Genomic DNA, 22,760 nt, shown 5'->3' with positions numbered 1-22,760 from the left:
TCTCCTGTCTCAGCCTCCCAAGTAGCTGAGATTACAGGCACCCACCACCAAACCCAGCTACTTTTTGTATTTTTAGTAGAGACAGGGTTTCAACACGTTGGCCAGGCTGGTCTTGAACTCCTGACCTCAAATGATCTGCTGACCTCGGCCTCCCAATTTGGGATCACAGGCGTGAGCCACTGTGCCTGGCCTTCTTACATTGTTTATAAAATTAAAACATATTATACCTCTTTCTGGCATTCACTTAACTAGAAATTCAACATGGTCCAACATGGTTCAATCAAACAATTCTTCTATATCGACATGTATGACAATTTGAATTAAATATGTACTACTCAAATGTTGATGGAACACTTTTTGACAGATAAAATACAGTGAATATTTGCTATTTCCCCTTCCTATATTCATTCTTTACTCCTAGGGGAATTCGTCACTGCTTCATCCTTCACATCTCAGTCAATGCTTGGGTTAGTTGCACCCTTAGCTCTTGGGGTAAAAATCTTGATTGGCTTAAGTCAATCAACACATTAACATCCTGGCCCAATTCTGAGAAATGTACATAATCCAAATCGACCAGGTTTGATGAAACTTTGGTTGGCTATTCCAGGAAAGATGCCATCTCTCTTCTTCGTATTTGAAAGTACGAAGAGTGTGGTGTGGAGCTGGGGCAGCCACTTTGCTACCTCTAAGGACGTTAGCCTGAAAATAGTCAATATATCAAAGACTGCCAAGAAAGGGCGGGTGGTGATACCATTTGAGTCCTGAATCAAGCCTTGCTTAATGCAAAAACTACCTTGACAGTTCAATTAAGGAAGCCAATAAATTATAAATATAAATGATCTCTTTGTTTAAACCAGCATGAGTTGGGTTCTTCATAACACAGTCCTAAATAAAGTATCTAATAAGCTACTTAATATCCTTAGGGAAGTGTCAGGTTACCAGATTAAGCAAAATATAGGTAAAACTAGAAATTCAAAATGGCAAGCTCATGTCTGCGATTTGATCAGTACAAATAGAAACTGATTCATGAGGGGCGGGAGCTGCAGTACAAGCCAAGGAAAGGGAAGAGGACTTAAGCAAGTGGTGAAGTTTACAGAAGAGCCAGAAGTGGGAAAATGAGCTGACTGCAGATGCATAAAAGGATCAAGGTTGAGTGCTCAGCTGAGATGGGAATGGGTAACGATAACAAAGCCAATGAGCATAACTTATTCTCTAGAACATTTGGAAGCAACACAACACACACATTGTGTATATGTTTAGGATCCAAGCACGGTATATCTTAAAGCACCCCCGCTGATTCTAATGTGCCATGAAGTTTGAGAATCTCTGGAAGGGAGGGGGAATTGCTCCATTATAAGGGGCTTTACTCTCTTTATATAAATAACTACAGAGGAAAGAACAGACTGCTAGTAAATCATTCCCCTTAATGTCACTTAAATGTAACATAATTGGGAATAGAAAGATTGATTTTAAATATGAAATATGGAAATACTGTGGAAACACTGCTGTCCACACATGCTTTTTAATTTCCTCTGTGTGCATGGAATACAAAAGATGTGTGAAAGAAACATACTAGAGCACCTGTGTATGAGAAACTCTGACCTTGGAAAACATCATGCTCTTTCTCTAAATGAACTTTTATTGAACATCTGTTATGTGTCAGCCACTGTACTAGTCCTCCAGAGCTGCATATAGACTTTAGTTAACACAAGCCCTGCCCTCAAAACCTTCAGTTATCTAGGGGAGACACACAATGAGGTCGGGGAAGCACAGAGATTGTGGGAGCACATGAAAGGGACACCTAACTCCCCAAAGGAGCTGAGAGTAGAGGAAGACAGGAGAGCTCCTAGAAGGAAGCACCAGCTCTGATTTCTAGTGGTGTATTAGTCCATTCTTACACTGCAATAAAGAACTGCCCGAGGCTGGGTAATTTATAAAGGAAAGAGGGTTTTTTTTTTGAGATGGAGTTTCGCTCTTGTTGCCCAGCCTGGAGTGCAATGGTGCAATCTTGGCTCACTGCAACCTCTGCCCCCCGGGTTCAAGCGATTCTCCTGCCTCAGCCTCCCGAGTAGCTGGGATTACAGGCAAGCACCACCATGCCTGGATAATTTTGTATTATTAGTAGAGACAGGGTTTCTCCATGTTGGTCAGGCTGGTCTCAAACTCCCGACCTCAGGAGATCTGCCCTCCTCGGCCTCCCAAAGTGCTGGGATTACGGGCGTGAGCCACTGCGCTTGGCCAAGGAAAGAAGTTCAATTGACTCACAGTTCCTCATGGCTGGGGAGGCCTCAGGGAACTTACAATCATGGCAGGAGACAAAGGGGAAGAAGCAAGAAGAAGCAAGGCACCTTCTTCACATGCCACTAGGAAGAAGAATGAATGCAGGAGGAACTACCAAACACTTATAAAACCATCAGATCTCATGAGAACTCACTCAGTATCATGAGAACAGGATGGGGGAAATTGCCCCCATGATTCAATCACCTCCACCTGGCTTCTCCCTTGACACGTGGGGATTATTGGATTGCAATTCAAGATGGGATTTTGGATGGGGACACAGCCAAACTATATCACATCAGGAAAGATGAAACAGATGAATGAAGTAACGGTGGGTTCTAGAAACAAAAAACAACTTATGCGTAGATACCGAAACCAGAGAGAGTGTAGCGTACTGGGGAAAGCATGGAAAATGAGCTAAAAGGTAAGGAGCTACTAGCAAGGAAGGGCCTTATGGATCATGCTGGGGCTGTATCCTGCAACTGACTGAGGGCTACAGAAGAATTTTACACAGGGGATCAACAGTCTGGATGGCATTTTATAAGTATCCCCATCAAAGCAGTAAGAGAATGGGTTGGGTTTTGGGAGAAGTCAGTGAGAATGGAAATAGGAAAATCAGTGTGGGAGAGATGAGGAAATTCAGGAGAAAACTGCCACCAAGTGAACCTATAATTTATCTAGATTTGACCTCATTCTCTTTGTGGCCATTGCCATTGCCATTGCCACAAAGAGAAAGAGGTCAAATCTAGAAAAATTACAGGTGTAGATCTGGGAAAATGAGTGCAATCAAAAGTAGTGGGTAAAGGGAGTGGGAGGAGTCTAGGATGACATTCTGGTTTTGGCTCAGTAGCTGGAGAGATGTAATACTCATCAAGGTAATAAATACAGTGATGAATTCAGTCCCGGATATAGTGGGGCTGGGGTACCATTCAAAAGGAAATGCCCCGAGTCTGTTGCATGTATGTCTGGGATGCATCTGAGCAGCCATGGCCTACCAAGGAACAGACCACTATTGTGAATGGGCAGCAGCAACATCAGAAAGACACAAATGAAAATAAATGTGAAGGAGGAAGCCAGAGAGGCCAGAAGAAACCCTGATAGAGACATATGCTAACAAGCACTATTCCATTATCAACCTATTCCCTGAATATTACAAAACACACGCACACACCTATGTTTAGATACGTATTTTGCAATTCTTGAGTGAAGTTTTAAGTACATATCTATTACATATTCAAAATTTATCATGAATACTCGATTTGAAAATGATTATGGATTTAAAACCCATTTGGCTTTGTTTAAAATGAGAACATGTGCATGTTACAACTGAAGTGAGAACTAGTGAATGTTTAAAGCTACCAAGTACAAAAAGAGAAAGCTGAATCACTAATCAGTCCCACAAAGGTATATGGAAGTGTGGGAAGTGTTCGCAGCTACTGACCTTCGGGGCACTAATTTAGTGATAGCTGGGTAGCAATTTAAATCTGTTGCTCTAAGCCCTAGTGCAGACTGTGATGGTATTTCAGGAGATAATAGGTTTGCCTCAAATTTTCAGAGCAAACTTTCAGGTTTGGACCTTATCATTTTCAAGTAAGTGAAAGGTTAGTGACTGTAAAATCATATAAACACATCAAAAACAGGTCTGTGATAAAAGTGGACTTGTTATATAACATGTGGGAGTGAACTTCACCCACGTGGAGATGCTCATGCAAGAACAGGTTCAGTTCCTGGACACAGGGCCTCGGAGCAGGACCAGGTTGTACTGTAAAAGACAGGCTGAGTTTTTAACAAGACTCTGACTCAAGCCCTATCAGCTAAACTTGAGGTAACACTATCCACACTTAATTTGGAGTACACTCAAAGCCCTTCAGAGTTTTCCTGTTTTTTTTTTTTTTGTTGTTGTTGTTGTTATTGTTTTGGGATGGAGTTTCGCTCTGTTGCCCAGGCTGAAGTGCAGTGTTGCATTCTTGGCTCACTGTAAACTCCGCCTCCCAGGCTCAAGTGATCCTTCTACTTTAGCCTCCTGAGTAGCTGGGACTATAGGCGTGCACCACCATACCTGGCTAATTTTTCTATTTTTTGTAGAGATGGGGTTTTACCATGTTGGCCAAGCTGGTCTCCAACTCCTGGCCTCAAGTGATCCACCTGCCTCAGCCTCTCAAAGTGCTGGGATTACAGGTATCCCAACGCTGTGCCCAGCCACCGTTCAGAGTTTTAAAGACATTTATAAGGTGGGGAAAATAATATTAGCCAGAAAACCTGGGCTATCTGTGGAGAATTAAGTCATCCCAGCTAGTCTTGAAATCAGCCAGAGTTCATATTTTACACAGAATGCACATCTATCTATACACACACACATATATATACACATACAAATATTCATAAAAACACATAATGTATTTCCTATCTCCTCTTTTTAAAGCAATTAAATACAGCCGGGAGAGGTGGCTCATGCCTGCAATCCTTTTAATTTTAAGGGTCAAGGTGGGAGGATCACTCAAGGCCAGTAGTTTGAGACCAGCCTCGGCAACATACTAAGACCCTGCTCCTACCAAAAAAAACCAAAAAACAAAAAAACCCAAAAAAAACCTAACTGGGGATGGTAGTGTGTGCCTGTATCCCAGCTACTAGGAAGGCTGATGTGGGGGGTACTGCTTAAACCCAGGAGTTCAAGGCTGCAGTGAGCTATGTCATTGTGGCACTGTACTCTAAGCCTGGACAACAGTGTATGATCTTGTCTCTAAATGAATAAATAAATAAAATACAGAAACAAATCAGTATTACATCCTACATTCTCAAAGGTTGAAAACAGAGAGACTTACGCAATATGGAAATATTCAGCTATCTACGACCAAACTAACCAAAGCAAAGTCTATAAAACCAAGTAGTCTAATGTGAGAAAAGTCTGAAATTCAAAGAGAAAAGCAAAAAGGATATAGACTCTATGAAGTAATAAAGACTTTCTTAAAGCCCATACTCTTATAGCTGAGATAAAGGGAAAAACTCCTATGAGCTCATATTCCATTAAAAAACAAAATAAAATGTGGTACTTCAAAAAGAAGGCTTTATTTCTTTATACTTTCTGTAGTGGAAATATATACTGAATAACAATAGTCCAAGACCACATGATTTGTACAGACAGTGCAATATATTTTAAAAATGCAAATTCTAAAATGCAGGACTTCCACAAATCTTGCCAAATTCTTACTAGGATCCTGTACAGATTATGTAAAAACATTTTGACTCTTGTTTGGATAAAATATCAACAATATTCTGAAGAACTCTTTCAATTCAAAGTTTTTGGTTTTATTAATAAAGGTTTTTAAATGTTTACACTGAGCTCCACAGGGCTTAGTTATTTTTAAAATGAAATCAGTTGGTTTGTGATAAGGTCTAGAGGTTTTGATGTGTATGGGGGACAGGGTGGCAGAGGTAAAGACCACATAACCCCAAAACCCACGACCACTGCAGCTGTTAGGAAGAATTAAGATCTCTACACACACTCTGCTGAAGTTTTAGAAGAGGAAACATATTAATTCCTTCAATCAACAGATATTTACAGAGCACCTCCCACATGTCAAGAACTGCTTTGGCGTTGGGGAAAAAAACAACATTGGACAAAATAGACAAAATTCCTACTTACATTCTAATATCTATAATTTCACATTAAAATAATCAGTTATTTATTGAACATATACCATGTGGTGAGTACTAGTGGTAGAGCTGACATTCTAGAAACTATAACTTTACTGCAAGAATAGTCATTTATTGAGTACTTACTGTGTGTGCTTTCCATTTAATCCCTATGATGACCTTCTAAGGCAAGTATTAGCAAATTTCATTGATTCTAAGATGCATATTATTTTACATTTTAGCATTTCTCACTTTAAGACACTGTTGTAAGGGCATTTTTTTCTTAGTGTTATGTAAAATTAATGGCGAGTCTTGCAATTAGTAAGACTTAACAATGGCTTACAGTCTATGGAATGAAGTATTCTCATTTTACAGAGGAGAAAACCAAGGCAAAGAGAACTTAAGTATCTTGCCAACATCATCTAGCTCACATGTGGAAGAGTCAGAAATTTTGAAATGTGGATTTTAAAAGTTTAAAATCAAAGACCAAATCACTCTGCTTTTGTGGCTATTTCTAATAACTGAGTGACACCATTCATAAGAGAAATATAAATTAAAACTACAAGAAGTTATCTTTGTTTCCCTAATAGGGAAAGATTTTAAAAGTTAGTTGACATGGTGTATAGTGGAGGTGTGGGGAAACAAGCGCTCTATTACCTTGTTGATGGGCGTGTACACCGGAACATCTTGCTGAGTCGGTCTCGGCCAATATCTATCATGATTTAATGTGTACACACCTAATATCTAGATATTCACTTCTAGGAATTTATCCTACAGGTAACAGTTATATATGGATGAGATGACATGTTTGTGAGATTATACACTGCACAGCACTGTTTGTAAGATCAAAAACATCAGATGCCACTCAAAGATCCACAAGTAAGAGTCTAGTTAAATAAATATGGTGAATGACTGGTATAAATATATACAGCTTTTTTTTTTTTTTTTTTGAGGCGGAGTCTCGCTCTGTCGCCCAGACTGGAGTGCAGTGGCCAGATCTCAGCTCACTGCAAGCTCCGCCTCCTGGGTTTACGCCATTCTCCTGCCTCAGCCTCCTGAGTAGCTGGGACTACAGGCGCCTGCCACCTCGCCCGGCTAGTTTTTGTATTTTTAGTAGAGACGGGGTTTCACCGTGTTAGCCAGGATGGTCTCGATCTCCTGACCCCGTGATCCGCCCGTCTCGGCCTCCCAAAGTGCTGGGATTACAGGCTTGAGCCACCGCGCCCGGCCTATACAGCTTTTTTTAAACAAAGAATGAAGCAGCTCTTTATGTACTGTTTGAAATTATCTCCAAGATATACTGTAAACTGAAAAAAGAAACAGAAGACTTTCTAGTATGTTAATATTTAAATTTTTAAAAAGCACGTATCTATATAAAAACACATACTGACATTTACATGAAGGTATGTATTTGTGTATGCATAAAATAACTCTAGAAGCATATATACAAAACCAGCAACAGTGGCTGCCTCTGGAGAAGAAAACAGGGGTCTCTCGGAGAAGGTTACAAAGGGAGAATATCTTTGAATAGGGTATTAAGTGCATGTATTACTTAATTTATAATTAAAACCAACAGTAAACTTACTTAGGTCATTCTCCCACAGCTGTGGTTATTACTACTGGGACATTCCAACTGTATTAATTTTTGCAAAGACAGTGCACAAAACTGGGAATTAAAAGACTGGATTTTAGCCCTGTATTTGCTGTGGGATGATGGTTAAGTGCCTTGTATAGTTATAGTGCCCAGCTTCAAAGAATAGTAAAATATACTTCACACATATAACACATTCAATTCCAGTCCATAATTCAAGGTCTTCCCCTGGCAGTGGGGAGATGGGGCCCCCGCCCCAATGGATTGTAAGCATCTTACTCTAGTTATTCTGCCTGCCTCCCAGGAAAAACCTCAAATGTTTGTTAAATGGAACTGAATTCTATGAGCTCACAAAGTCAAATAATAAAGGTATATAGAAGTCAGAGTGGTAGCAAGAGGTGACAGCAATCCTCTGTATGTATCAGAAAAGAGGCAAAGAAGGTAAAATTAAACGGGGTCTTCAAGGATGAGTATTAAATCAACAGGACAAAAAAACCTTTCTTCCCTGAACAACAGAGGTGGGATGGAGAAGGGCAGTGGGACTCCATGAGCTCTAAGGGCCTTCCCAGCTCTGTAGTGTAAGACTCTTACCAGGGAGAATGGGTAAACCTAGGATTGAACCTAGTATTGAGTTTTCACATGACTGTCTCCAATAGAAGAGAAAGAAGTAGCCAAATGCACCATGTTGAAGAGCCCAAGCGCACAACAGAGGGAAAAAAGCAAGAACCCCTAAGAAATTATGTGGGGAAATGCAAAAGTAGGTGGGATACTAAGAAAATGTAAGTATAAAGAATGGTATAAGAAAATCATCAACAAATACGGAAGGAGAAACTGAAAGCAACAAAACCCATGGCCACTGTAACCGTTAGGAAGAATGAAGATTTCTACACACACTCTGCTGAAGTTTTAGAAGAGAAAACATATTAATTCTCCCAATCAACAGATATTTACAGAGCACTTCCTACATGTCAAGAACTGCTCTGGGTGTTGAGGAAACAGTGAACAAAATAGACAAAATCCCTACTTAAGTTCTAATAATTATAACTTCACATTAAAATAACCAGTTATTTATTGAACATATACCATGTGATGAGTACTAGTGGCAGAGCTGATATTCTAGAAAGTATAATTTTGCTATAAGAATCAGTCATTAATTAATTAATTAATTTATTTATTTATTTTTGAGACGGAGTCTCGCTCTGTCACCCAGGCTAGAGTGCAGTGGCCGGATCTCAGCTCACTGCAAGCTCCGCCTCCCGGGTTTACGCCATTCTCCTGCCTCAGTCTCCCAAGTAGCTGGGAATACAGGCGCCCGCCACTTCGCCCGGCTAGTTTTTTGTATTTTTTTAGTAGAGACGGGGTTTCACCGTGTTAGCCAGGATGGTCTCGATCTCCTGACCTCGTGATCCGCCCGTCTCGGCTTCCCAAAGTGCTGGGATTACAGGCTTGAGCCACCGTGCCCGGCCCATAGTCATTTATTGAGCACTTACTGTGTGCTAGATGCTATTCTAGATGCTTTCCATTGAATCCTTATGACAACCCTCTAAGGCAAGTATTAGCAAATTTCATTGATTCATACTTTCTAACAGAAAGTAAACCAGGGAAATGGAGTTCTCAACAGGAAGAAAGAGGAAGGCAGAGGAGGAAAGGAGTAGAGGAGGGGAAGATGGTCGGGAGGAGTGGGAGAGGGAGCGAGGCAAATCCTAAAAACATCAGCTACATCCAGTGAAACTTTTAAGTTAGAAATGAAAGTGTCCATAAGAAATGAAAAGTAAATAATAAAGATATAAATAAGCAGCTTTAAAAAGACACCCCCCCCACCACCACCTGCAAAGCCTAAACGAATTAGAGATTTCTGTTTTAAGCATTGTAGCTGGATTGTTGTTACACTTTAATGTAATTAAAAGTGGAATAGTCTCCTTTCTTACCTATGTGTCTACCACATAACAACAGCTAAATTCAAACAATGTTGAGTCTTTAAAATTCCTTTACTTTTATTTGACACATATGCATTTAAAATGCCTCTGGAGTTCTTAAAGGCACCCAAAGGCAGAGTGTTGAATAATGGAAAATATTAACAATCATTAGGAGAAGCTGGTTGACTTACTTTCTTTCCAGATGCTAAAATTCTCTAGTTTCCCAATTTCAAGAGTGTTAATGTATACGTTTAAAAGTGCAATAAATGCGAACTGTAATCACGTCTTCTTAATCTTACACGAAAACCCCAGTGAGAATAAATTATTGGCCCATGGAAATACTTTCATCTCACTATTCTTTGTCAACAGAAATCTGGAAATGGTTTTGTGTAACCCTGAATCTGTGTTGAAGGCTGGTAATCATCTGAGAGTGGCCTTTCAGCTGCTGTTAAAAATACTGCTGAGGAAGACAAAGGCAGGCCTGGGGAGCCCAGTCGGCAAACAGCATCAGCCCAAACTACCAATCACAGGACCCTCGACAGTCTTCAAACATGAGCAGCGAAGCAAAAGGAGGAAAAAGCAGTAAAAGCCTCCTCGCTTCTCTAGTGGATGCTTATGTTCCTTGTTTAAAGCCTTAGCAGCATTAATGCTTCTCAGTACGTCTCAACATAAATAACTTCAGCTACAAATAAGTTATTAATTATATTTTACGATAAAATGTGTCACAGAGAAACAAAGTGTACCTTCTGGGGGTAGGGAGAAATTGGAAAATTCTTCTTCCTGGAAAATACAGTATGGACACTTTTAAATTTCATTTTTCATTGTGCCTTCTGAACCATTTTTCCAAACAGGTTCCCCAGGTTAACACTTGGTCAACATATTTGAGAGAACCAAAGTCAAATGAAACCTTTTTCTTCCTAAATGAACTAATAAAAGTTTGAAGAACTGTATCTGACACATGTGTTAGCCTTTGATGGGGAGACCAGGTGCATTTCTATACAAGGATGGGCTTAGGAATAGGAAGAGCTTCCTCAGGCCCTTTGCAGTAAACTAAGGGGAAGTTTCACCATCATTTTGTGTTTCGCTCCGTTGTGGGTGCTGCTTGTCTTTCGAGCCTCAATTTGCCCAAGTGGAATGTATAATGCTCAGGCAACTAGGGTTTCCAGCTAAAAATAGGGCACACAGCTACATAGAAATTTCAGATAAATAATGAATAAATTTTTTTGAGACAGGGGTCTCTCTTTGTTGCCCAGGCTGGAGTGCAGTGGTGCAGTCGCAGCTCACTACAACCACCGGCTCCTGGGGTTAAGCCATCCGCCCACCTTAGCCTCCCAAGGAGCTACAGGCGCCCACTACCACACCCAGCTGATTTTGTAGCTTTTTTTTTTTTGTAGAGATGGGATTTTGCCATGTTGCCTAAGGTGGTTCTCAAACTCCTGGGTTCAACAGATTTGCCCACCTTGGCCTCCCAAAGTCCTGGGATTATAGGCGCGCCAACTGCGCTCTGCAATGAATGAATTTTTAGTATAAATATGTCCCACATATTGCATGGCATATTCCAAAAAAAAAAAAAACAAACACACACCATTTACTGAAATCTGAATTTAAGGGGGTGTCCTTTGTTTTTATTTGCTAACTCTGGCATATAACAGGTCTTATATATCAAGTAGATGGTGTGCTAGCCCAGTTTGTCCTCTGGATGGGGATGAGAAAGGTCAGGAAGCGCACACTGGTGGGGAGATACAGGAAAAAAACCAGAAAGAGTTGATGGGGCAGGGTATGTATCAAGACCCTGACATCGTCAAGAGAGAAAGAGAATGGGGATACATCTTAACTGGGTGCAAAGACTGATAACCAAGGACACACCCAGGACAACTGGTGGTAGAACAGGAGGTGAGCAGCCCCGGGATGGATGAGAAGTACTCTGGCTCTCGGCACAGTGACGTTCCTCTTGGTCCCTTTGCTAGTTTCTTCCTTATGTTAGTGAATTTCATAGAGGAAGTATATAACCAATGACAGTTGAAACACAGATACTTTTAGGTGTGGTAAATAATCTGAAAATACAGTAACGGCCATATCTATGTAGACCTGTTGATTAATTCATTAATACTTTTATACTGAATGTTAGCAAGGGATTTCATCAGGAATGTTGCATTTTCCCTATTACTGATATTCCTGGGAGTTCTTGGATAGGGAGGTGCAGGGGAGAGAATATGCTTCTAAGTAGGGTATTCTTAAATGATGACCTGGGAACTTTTCCAGTCTCTGCACCGTGACCCCACCTGTCCATAAAAGGCAGTCACAAATGCTGGCTAGTGTCCAGATCAACTGAAGAGGATGGCATCCTGTCTCTTCTCTCTTGCCCTGCTGTCATTTTCCCATCTCCATGTATCATCACTTTAGCTGATTTTCTTTTCAATTTTTCTATGTTTTAGGTTTTTAGCCTCTGGCTAAGCCTATTCCTCTGGCTTGGATATCCCTTGCAGTGTTGGTCCTAAAAAACTTCAATCATTTGGCTGGGACCACTGTGCTGCCAAACTGCCTCAACTCCACCCCTCATGGGAGGGGTGTCAGGGAGAAAAACAAGCTGGATAGGATGCTATTAGAAACCCAGTGCCCAACAGGGCCTACCAGCCACCTGCTAGTCCTTGTGTGGTATAAGCCCTAAGGCCCGGCTTAAATCATGTTTCCTTTGCCCCAGTGCTGATGCTGAATTAATCAGGCTGGGGAAGAGTGGAGGTGAGGGTGGCATTTTTAGGATAAACTTGACTGCTTTATTGTCTACTTTACTGGGCAATCATTTAATGGAGTCCTCAATGCTTTCCTCCTGCCTAGGTCTATCTTCTGTCTCTCCTTATTCCTTCTCACACCTCTATTTCTGTTTTTTCATTTCTTTTGCTTCTTCTTCTTTTTTTTTTTTTGTTTTTTAGAAAGAGAGATAGGATCTTTCTATGTTTCCCCGGCTGGACTGCACTGGCTATCACAGGCACAATCATTGAGCATTACGGCCTCGAACTCCTGAGCTCAAGAGATCCTCCCACCTCAGCCTACCTAGTAGCAGGGACTATAGGCTTGCACCACCATGCCCAGCCACACCTTTATTTCTAAATAGTTTACCTACTTAGGTTTAGCTTTGGGGTAAGGGAAAGAAAGGCAGTGGAAGAAGGCTCACTTTGACCTTGAGCTTAAGTTGTGATTGTCAATCCATTGTTCATTAGAACATTTGACACGATTTTCAGCTACTTGAAGCCTAGAAGTGACGAGCACGGACTCCAGAGCTAGACTGCTCTGTAATTTACCAGCATATTCACCTTAGAGTGTTGGTATAAAGATAAATGAGTTACATTCGTAGGTAAAGCTTTGAGAATAGCGCTGGTTACATGGTGTGCTTTAAATGGTTGCTTTATTACAAATTAATCATCATAATAAAAGTCTACTCAGATTTCAATCTTTTTGTCAATCCTCAGGGTAACCGGCTGAGCAAAATTCTGGCATTGATGGGTCTCTGGATATATCATCTTAAGAGCACCAAATTTCTGCCATTGGTAAATACCTCCATGCTACCCATCTCTGCAGTTACAGTAAGAAAACAAATTAAACTCATACGTAAAAAATAACGCTTAATTGTTAGAATAATGCCATGTTAAAAACGCAAAGGGAAACATATACAGGTATGATATCAAAATTAGGCAAAAAATGTATAGCAGATTAAACATAATCTGCTACTCAAATCACAAGCGGATGAGGGTTAAAAATGAGAAAAATGCCTTCGGATTAGGTTGGCATTGATGAGGATGCAAGGAAGGGCTAGGGTTACCCTCTGCTGAAGCAGAAAACAGCTCAGCTATGTCTGCATCTTTGGCAACAACTCTATGGTCAGCTTGAGAGGGAAGATACTTTAATAAACAAAAGCACAGATTTTACACCTAAAGAGCGCTCCAGTATGCCCGTATTTCAAGGCTGGGTCATTCATTTGGCTTTAGAGTGAGGATGAGGAAATGGATTTAACACTTATTGAGGTACTGACTTCCCTGTGTTTCAAGGGCATACCCTGAGCATGGTTTTCGTATAAGGACACGTATCAATAAAACAATAGGGAATCTCATCAACTAGACATTTATTCAATTGTTCCTGATATTTAACAACATCCCTAAAATTACTTTTTAAACACTTTTTTGTTTTTGCCAAAGATGAGAAATAGAGTTAAGTGCACAAATGGCTTTGGACAATCTGCTGCAGAGAACTGTTTTAAGCATGGCATAAATATGCCAAATCAATAACTTGTTTCTTTATCTGCATGTGCCATGAAAACCTGGCTATCATAGAGTGCCGGATCCATTAAAAACTGAATTTGCTATTTCCAGACAGCAGATAGCTCAAAGCTCAACAGGGCCAGCAGGCAATAATCCAAACCCACATCTCTCTCTCTAGAAAAACAACTCAAAGCACTCTGTTGCTACATTATGTTATTCAAAGCACAGGAGATAATGAAGGCTTAACAATACCATGGCTCTGAGGATTGAGTCAAATGGCCAATTATTCTTCAAACAAAAAGAGCCGGGTGAGGTGACTTTTGTAATCTTAAATCACTAGATAAATCTGATTAACAGAGAAATGTAAATCAATAAGTGACATCTGAAATGAAACTGTCCCTTTTACACATTTAAGAAGCTTGATGTCACAGAGACTCCTAGTCTTCGAGGGAAGAAGGGATGGTAGTATAACCCAAGGCTTTTGACATAAATTTGTGCTGTATGCTTCTGCCCAAAGCTGTAGAAAATATTTTACATTTTTATTATATAATAGTTTACTGTACTCTAGTAGATGTGAATTCCCTGTACACTAGCAGATATGAATTAACAACAGTTCTTAAGGTAGTCATAGGAAGTGTGATTATTGAAATATATATCAATATTTTTATCTATTTAATACTACCATTGAAAATTCATTGTACTGATACACTACTTGAAATTATCCCACTCAAGTTATGCCTAGAGCAGTCTTTTATCTTTTCTTTTCTTTTTTCTTTTTTAGAGACAATGTCTTGCTCTGTCATTGAGGCTGGAGTGCAGTGGTGCGATCACAACTCACTGCAGTCTCGAAATCCTGGGCTCAAGCCATCTGATCCTCTCACTTCAGCCTCCTGAAGGCACATGCCACCACACCTGGCTAATTTTTAAATTTGTTGTAGAGACAGGTGTCTCCTTATGCTGTCCAGGCTGGTCTCAAACTCCTAGGTTCAAATGAATCTTCCCACCACAGCCTCCCAAAGTACTGGGATTACAGGGATGAACCACCATACCCAGTCTTTCTTTAAGATAAAAATATAATAAAAATCTCAAAGACTAATATTTTATAGCATCTAATTATTTAAGTAAATAATTTGGGGTGATAATGATTCTACTTTCCTCATCTTTTATCTCAAACACTTTTTTTTGGTCCCTTACCCAGCCATCAACACTTATTCAAGCACTCTTTCACTGCTTTTTTTTTTTCTTTTTCTTTTATATATGGGCTCTTGCTCTGGTGCCCACGCTGGAGTGCAGTGGTGCAATCATGGCTCACTGCAGTCTGGACTGCCTGGGCTCAAGAGATCCTCCTGCCTCAGCCTCCCAAGTACCTGGGACTACAGGCACACACCACCACATGTGGCTAATTTTCTTTTTAAAACATTTTTTGGCCAGGCACAGTGGCTCATGCCTGTAATCCCAGCGCTTTGGGAGGCCGAAGCGGGTGGATCACCTGAGGTCAGAAGTTCGAGACCGGCCTGGCTAACATGGTGAAATCCTATCTCTACTAAAAATACAAAAAGTTAGCCGGGTAGGCTGAGGCAGGAGAATTGTTTGAACCCGGGAGGCAGAGGTTGCAGTGAGCTGAGATCATGCCACCACACTGTAGCCTGGATGACAAGAGTGAAACTCCATCTTAAAAAAAAAAAAACAAAAAAACAAAACACCAAAAAAACCACATTTTTTGTGGAGATGGGGTCTTGCTATGTGCTCGGACTGGTCTCAAACTCCTGGTCTCAAGTGGTCCTACTGCCTCGGCCTCCTAAAGTGCTGAGATTACAGGCATGAACCACCATGTTTAGCCTATTATTTCTTTTATTCAATCACTCTCTGTAGTAATACTTCATTTACCCCACCTCCTTAAGAAGCAGCCGTTCCTGAGACTTTTCAAGGTAAGTAAAAGTTATTCCTAAAATACCAATGTTTCTAAAAATTCTATTTTTAAACAAAACATCTGTTTCTAAATGTAAACTGATCCCAATTAGTTTACCCTAAGACTACTGAAATATATAGGGCTATCTGGGTCTAAATTAAGTGGTCTTGGGCAGCTGGACTTTTGGAGTTCCTCTGTTAATGACTTACAGTTTTTATGGCCTGTCCTTGTTCTCATTTCTTCTTACTAGAGCTCTGAATTCTTGAAGCAATAACCACCCTCTTTTTATCTGCTATTAGTGTTGACTGTGTTTTGGGAAACCAGGCATCAGTTTGAACTGATTTGTTTTAAAAAAAGATTGAATTGTTTGTGGATGAGGGACTGAAGAAGTAATGAGGTGGGTGAGGAGAATTACACAATAATTTTAACAATCTGGGCCCAGATAGACTTTTTTAGAGGTTCTGAGCTGTTTTAAAAAGGTGAGATTGCTGCACAAAAGATGCTCTGGAGGAGAAAAGTGCTAATGTTAGTTTTCTTTCTACTCATAGGCTAACTTATCAAGTGCATAAACACATACATATTTAATGACATATGAATTTGCTTGTAGTTCAGTTGATACATGCATGCATATGTAGAAAAGTAATTAAATAATGAGAATTATCAAAAAAAAAAAAGAAAAAAAGAAAAGCCCACTTCACCAACACAGAAGCTAGATAACAATGTTTCTTCTCAAGTGTGTCCACTGACATGTATACGCAGAAAAATTGTTAATATAACAAGCCACTAAAAGAAAACAAGAAGCCCACTTCACAAAATACAGAAAAATAGTGACTACCTGTTAAAGACTCACTTTTAGTGGTGGAGTGTACATTAATTCATGCAGATTAACTGTGTTTAGAAACTAACTTTGCAGATGTTAAAAACCACTGTAGATGTAAATAAGAACATTTTCCTTCTAAGCATTTCAATTTTTTAGAATACCTTTTCACATTAGCAGATTATAAACATGTGTGTTCGGCTAATAAACCTAGATTTCCCCCTAAACACATAATTCTGATAAAGTCTAACAAAAAAGAAAGAGAGAAAGAAACAGGAAGACATTTTTTTATGTGCAGAGAAATGTCTTCTTCAGGCCAAGGTCACATAGCCCATGCTAATTTGCATGGTTTTAAAAAGAGTGTTCTAATTATATCCTACTCTAACATACCTGTGATTCATCAAAAGAAAAAAAAAATCAACTCCAGGTTGGCCTTTTTGTGACCTGGAAGCTCTCTGGCCCTGTAACCCTCCTTGGTACTTAGTATGGTGTGTTTTCAGAAACCGTAATACAAGTTATGTTTATTAACTGCTTATTAAAATGGCAAAGGAAATAACATAATGCATAAAATATAACCAGATTATCCACTAGTTTGGATTACCTTTACTAATGTTCTCTTTTAGAAGGGCAGATAAATGGGAATTAACTTTTGTCAAGCCCTTTTGTATGAGTCTTTATTTATTATAAGAATTCCTGAAAACGACTTAAGAAATGGACATGGAACCAGAGACAACAAACAAAAATGAAAATCTTCTAGTCTCAGGTAACATTTCTTAGTGCAAGAAATAAAGTATTTTCTAAGCCTTATTCTGGGTACACATTTTGCTCTGAGCTTTATTTGCTTTTTGCAACAGCATTTAAGAGAAAACCAACTGACCATTTACAACCTAAACAATGGCTTTGGGGTATGATTAAGAAATGCACCTGGGCTCACTCAAACAACACGTTTGTTTAACCTGGTGACTTTCCTGTGTCTGGGGTCAGGCAGGAGCAATCTTGGTTGGGGGCAGGAAAGAAAAGTAAATACAACTGACTCACTGAGAACAAAATGGTTGCACTAACTACCCTTTGTAATTACAACTGTTTTAACAGTTTCTAGTAGGCAAGGCTATCATTTCAGTGACCCACTGTAATTTGGGATGAAACCCCAGGAAATTATGCCAACTTTGGAATAGGAGTTGCATTTCTGAGTTTACTCAGCATGATGAATCCACTAGAATGCTGACTATCCTTTTTTTTGGCATAAACTTACGTCAAGGGGAAAATGAACATTAAAATGAATATAGCTAGAGAGGCAAACTATCACAACATTCACTCCCAGGAGCAGACCATAGTTTATTTTACTTTCTGGATCTTTTTATTATGAAACATTTCAATCATATAGAAAAATGCAGAATAAAATAATGAACACCCCCCCAACATCATTTAGTTTTGATAATCACCAACATGTGGCCAATCTTATTTTATTGTACCCTATCCACTCTGCTCTTCAAAATTATTAAAAAAAAAAAAAAAAAATATATATATATATACATATCCTTTTAGAGATGGGGTCTTGCTCTGTTGCCCAGGCTGGAGTAAAGTGGTGCAGTCATAGCTCACTGTAACTCGAAATCCAGGGCTCAAGTGATTTTCCTGCCTAAACCTACCCTGGTGGCTAGGACTACAGGTGTGCAACACCATGCCTGGCTAATTTTTTAATTTTTTTTTTTTAATAGAGACAGAGTTTCACAATGTTGCTCAGGCTGTTCTCAAACTTCTGGGCTCAAGCGATCTTCCAGCTTCAGACTCTCAGCATGCTGGGATTACCGGCATAAGCCAATGCACCAGCCTGCATTAAAGCAAATCCCAGACAACTGATGTTGTATTTCATAAAAGCTTCCACTGACAATATATGTATATATTTTCATAAAGATCACTACAGAAATCTCACTGAGCATGAGATGTCTAAACCAACTTTAACCACATCTTGTAAAACATTTTACACTAAAACCTATCTGCCTAGAAAACCAATTTGCTTGAATATAAGTGGGTAATTAAAATGACAAAATAAGTTTAAACACAACCCTCTATTAATTTATGGGAGGAAAAACAGCAACATTCTCAGATTGGGAAAATAGTACATGTTACTTTATCCCTATGGTTCTAGTCTTTGTGGACATTCCAATCAATGAGAGACAAGATTAAAAGGAACATGGTTAGATTTGCCTGGATGGAGCTTAGAAGAGTAGGTAGAGGCTACTAAGGGGGCCGGGAGCTGCCTGGAATAAAACTTTTCCATTTTCCTTCACTACTGTACATCCAGAATAAAACAGAATGCCAACAGGCCAAAACTTAGGAGCTTCAAAAGGCACTCATCAAGCAGTCTAGCTATTTACAATAATTTATTACCAATCTTAAAGATCAAAAGGAACTCCATCAAGCATTTAGATTCAACTCCCTACTGCCTGATGACTAAGTTGTAGAGGAATGAAGGGAAGCCAAAATAATCTGGGGTGACTTTGATACAATGCCACAAAGGATATGAAGAGGAAGCTGGTAGAAGCTGCAAATGGCTAGGTTCCATTAAGAGTTCTAATAAAAGAATGGAATTTCCCTTAACTGCGAATTTAAAAATGTTAGAAGTGGGCGAAATTTAGACAAGCCAGGCAAAACCTGTGATTTGCCATTGCCTTTTTATTGTTGTTGTTAAATGTTAACTTTAGCCACTGCTGCACTTATGTTCATTAAGTGGCTTCATCTAAAAAAAAAATGTAACGTTACCTTCAGAAATCTGGCCAATCTCATTCCTTTTGCTGTTGTATTACTTATCAGCCTGCTCCTTCTGTCTGCATTGTCAGACACTATTGGCTCTCTCAATCTCTTTCAAACAAATTGCTGCATTCTGCAATGTGATTGATTTAGCTCGAAAAATGTAACTTGGAATGAGATAATTTTTAGTATTACATATCACCATGGTCACATGAAGCATCAACATCTCTTTTACAAGTTTTTGGTGCTTAAGTCAACTGGTCACTATAGAAACACTAGAAGCTAGTGTTTCAAATTCTTTCAACTTCTATGAACTGGCACAATTTTTCCCTCCTGAATCCAGACATCTCTGTATTTTCAACCGAGGAAAGTAGTTTTCACACTACTTATTTTGGCTAGTTAAAAAATCCCTACCACATGTCTCCCTGTAAATTCATAGATAAAGATTTAAGTTTATATTAGCATTTCAACTGTGCACATTTTTTGTTTGCTTCTGAAATCACCTCGAATTAACAGATTTACTGGAATCTTACATGGTTTAGAAGTTTTGCGCAAGTCTCAGAAACCTTGTAATCTATTTCCCCATGAAGATGTGGTGTTAAGCATTTTCTTAAAAATGGCTACATATTTTTTTCTTTTTAAAAGAGTCCTTATCTTTTACAAATATATTGTAAAATACTTGCAAGTGAAAAGATGTCTAGGAATTCTTCAAATATGAGGGATGGAGAATGTAGGGTATAAATGAAACAAGACTGACTATGAATCTATGAAGCTGTGGGATGGGTACATGGGGTCGTTATGTTATTTGGTCATTTTCTGTGTAGCAAAGCTCTAGGCAGTAGATATTTCAGTTATAATGCTAGGTACTAATTTTTATTAGGATTTTTATTTAGAAAAATAACTTTCTATCAGGAGCAATGAAGAATCAAGTTTTGCCCTCAGCATTTCAATTATCTTTACCAATCCAAAACCTAAGTTCCTCCAGTACAGCATTCGGAAAGAAAACACAAAAACCAACCAAACAAAATATACCCCAGAATGTATCTTTTCACTGTCTTTGAGATTGCAGTGCCAATATATAACTAGATTTCAATGTGAATAAAATATAATTATTATAGTTCAGAAATATAACATTTCTGTTTTCTTTAAAAGGGATAAAGAGCTAAAAAATTTAAATTGAAATATAAATGTAATTGGCAAGTGTATTTCATAATCACCGTATGTTGGTGAAAATTGTACTATACATTCGGAAAGACTTTAATACTTAATATGCTATTAACATGCTTCTCTTACCTTGTGATTATATGGACTGTAAGAATGAAATACCCGAGAAAGATCTTTTGTCCTTTGCTTTTTCTGTGAAAAGAAAAAACAAAAACAACATACAAACAATTCAGTTGACAGCAGATAAAAAATATATGTGTGTATATATATCTCTACATATATAAAGATACTGTTTTTTTTTTTAGAGATTCTTCTTTTGTGGAGGCTGAGGAGACACAGGGATGCAATTAAAAACCAAAGTCACTTTACGGTTATGTGGGTCATTGTCACAGAACAGCCAGGTGACCTCTTCCTAGAAGATTTCATAACTAAAACACTAATCATCATCAAAAACTGTATCTGAAAATACATAAAATACATATCTAAGACTAAAATGAAGAAAAAACTGAAAAAGAAAGAAAATTTAATACACAGGCACTTCTATTTTCGTTGTAATACCAACTGCTGTTACTCAGAATTGGGCACAGACATTCATTCATTGAAACGATACGCCTCCTTCAGGCTTCCTGGTTACGGCTTGGGTCTGTCTGCTTGAGCTTGCAGCTGTGAGGATACCTTTATTGTGTCATTGCTATATAGCCTAGGTACCTTGCATGGTGTTTTACACACAGTAGGTACTCAATAAATATTGGCTAAGTTAATGAATAAATGAATGTATGAGTTATACAGGCATATAACCTTAATATCTGTAATGATGACACATAAGCCTCATAGATTAGTTATGAAGAGAAGGTTCTTTTGGCCAAGCATGGTGGCTCATGCTTGTAATCCCAGCACTTTGGGAGGCCGAGGCGGGCGGATCACTTGAGGCCAGGAGTTCGAGATCAGCCTGGCCAACATGGAGAAATCCAGTCTCTACTAAAATTACCAGAAAAATTAGCCAGGTGTGGTGGTGGACGCCTGTAATCCAAGTTACTCAGGAGGCTGAGGCAGGAGAATCGCTTGAACTTGGGAGGCAGAGGTTGCAGTGAGCCAGTATTGTACCATGGCACTCCAGCCTGGGTGACAGAGGGAGACTTCATCCCCCACGCACCCCCCCCCCCAAAAAAAAAAGGGAAGGCTCTTTTCACTTCTAATGATGTGCTCTTCTTAAGCTGAACCCAGGCATTACATGAGTCCCCTCTCCATCCCCTGCTCCTGGGTGTGTCTGTGGCAAGCAAGAAGTATGAAGTTCTCTTACTACACCCAATTAGTTAATATAAAAGTGGCTTTTTCCTCATCCACTGTGATCCCTGCCCCATAACCACCATGAGCAATTTGTGTATGGGTCTGAATCTTCTATGCATACACACACACACACACACACACACACACAGATTACCACTGCTTTCAAAGAAAAGAGAGTATTCTATGTACAGCTATCCCTTAGTACTCCCCGTAGATACCAAAATCCACTGATGCTCAAGTCCCTTATGTCAAATAGTGCAGAATTTGCATATAACCCATACACATCCTCTTGTACGCTTTAAGTCATCTCTAGATTGCTTAGAATATCTCATACAATGTAAATACTATGTAAATAGTTGTTACACTGTATATTATGTGTATTATTTTAAATTGTACTCTTATTATTGCTATTATTTAGAGACAGGTTCTCACGCTGTGGCCCAGGCTGCAGTACAGCAGTATGATCATTGCTCACTGCAGCTTTGAGCTCCTGGGCTCAAGTGCCCCTTTTGCCTCAGCCTCCTACCTGGGATCACAGGCGTGAGACACCAAGCCTGGCTGTTCTTTTTAATTTTTCTACATATTTTTGATGCCCTGTTTGTTGAATCCACAGATGTGGAACTTGCAGTTATGGAAGGAAGACTATACATTGTTCTGAAATTTACTTTTTCCACTACACAATTTCTCCTGGCAAAACTTCCTTAGTTGTACGTACAGATCAGCAATTCTCTAAAGGGAGTTTTTCAAAGTTTTTGACATCCAAAAACTTTACAAATGCAAACTTTTCTGTAATTCATTTCAGTTTTTTAATATAATCATAATCTTTGCACAAACATCTTTGCCAGTCTGAGTGTATTGAAAAATAATAAATTATGGAAGTCCAGTTTCAGGATCAGACAATACACACATGTATTACCTTAACAGGTAAAGTCAAATTACCTCCTCCCCACAAATATTGCACCAATTTGTCCCCCTCAGCAACAGTGAATGAGAGAAGGGATCTCAGCTTAAGTTGGTAATTCTTTTTTTTTTTTTTTTTGAGGCGGAGTCTTGCTCTGTCGCCCAGACTGGAGTGCAGTGGCCGGAACTAAGCTCACTGCAAGCTCCACCTCCCGGGTTCCCGCCATTCTCCTGCCTCAGCCTCCGGAGTAGCTGGGACTAC

The 22,760-nt window shown here is 39.3% G+C and overlaps 1 protein-coding gene across 3 annotated transcripts in view; it reads right to left on the bottom strand.

Moving 5' to 3' along the window:
- Positions 1 to 22,760, bottom strand: part of CDKAL1 (CDK5 regulatory subunit associated protein 1 like 1) — a 723,350-nt gene that overhangs the window by 108,258 nt on the left and 592,332 nt on the right. For all 3 annotated transcript variants that reach the window (XM_033216358.1, XM_033216361.1, XM_033216360.1), the window contains one exon: positions 20,441 to 20,503. In XM_033216358.1, the coding sequence (XP_033072249.1) occupies positions 20,441 to 20,503 (63 nt within the window). The remainder of the gene's footprint in view (positions 1 to 20,440; positions 20,504 to 22,760) is intronic.

Source organism: Trachypithecus francoisi, unplaced genomic scaffold (genome assembly GCF_009764315.1).
Source record: "Trachypithecus francoisi isolate TF-2019V2 unplaced genomic scaffold, Tfra_2.0 Lachesis_group10, whole genome shotgun sequence".
NCBI classification, from domain to species: Eukaryota; Metazoa; Chordata; class Mammalia; order Primates; family Cercopithecidae; genus Trachypithecus; species Trachypithecus francoisi.
The sequence above is the reverse complement of the archived record's forward strand: the minus strand, read 5'-3'. Positions and strand labels throughout refer to the sequence as shown.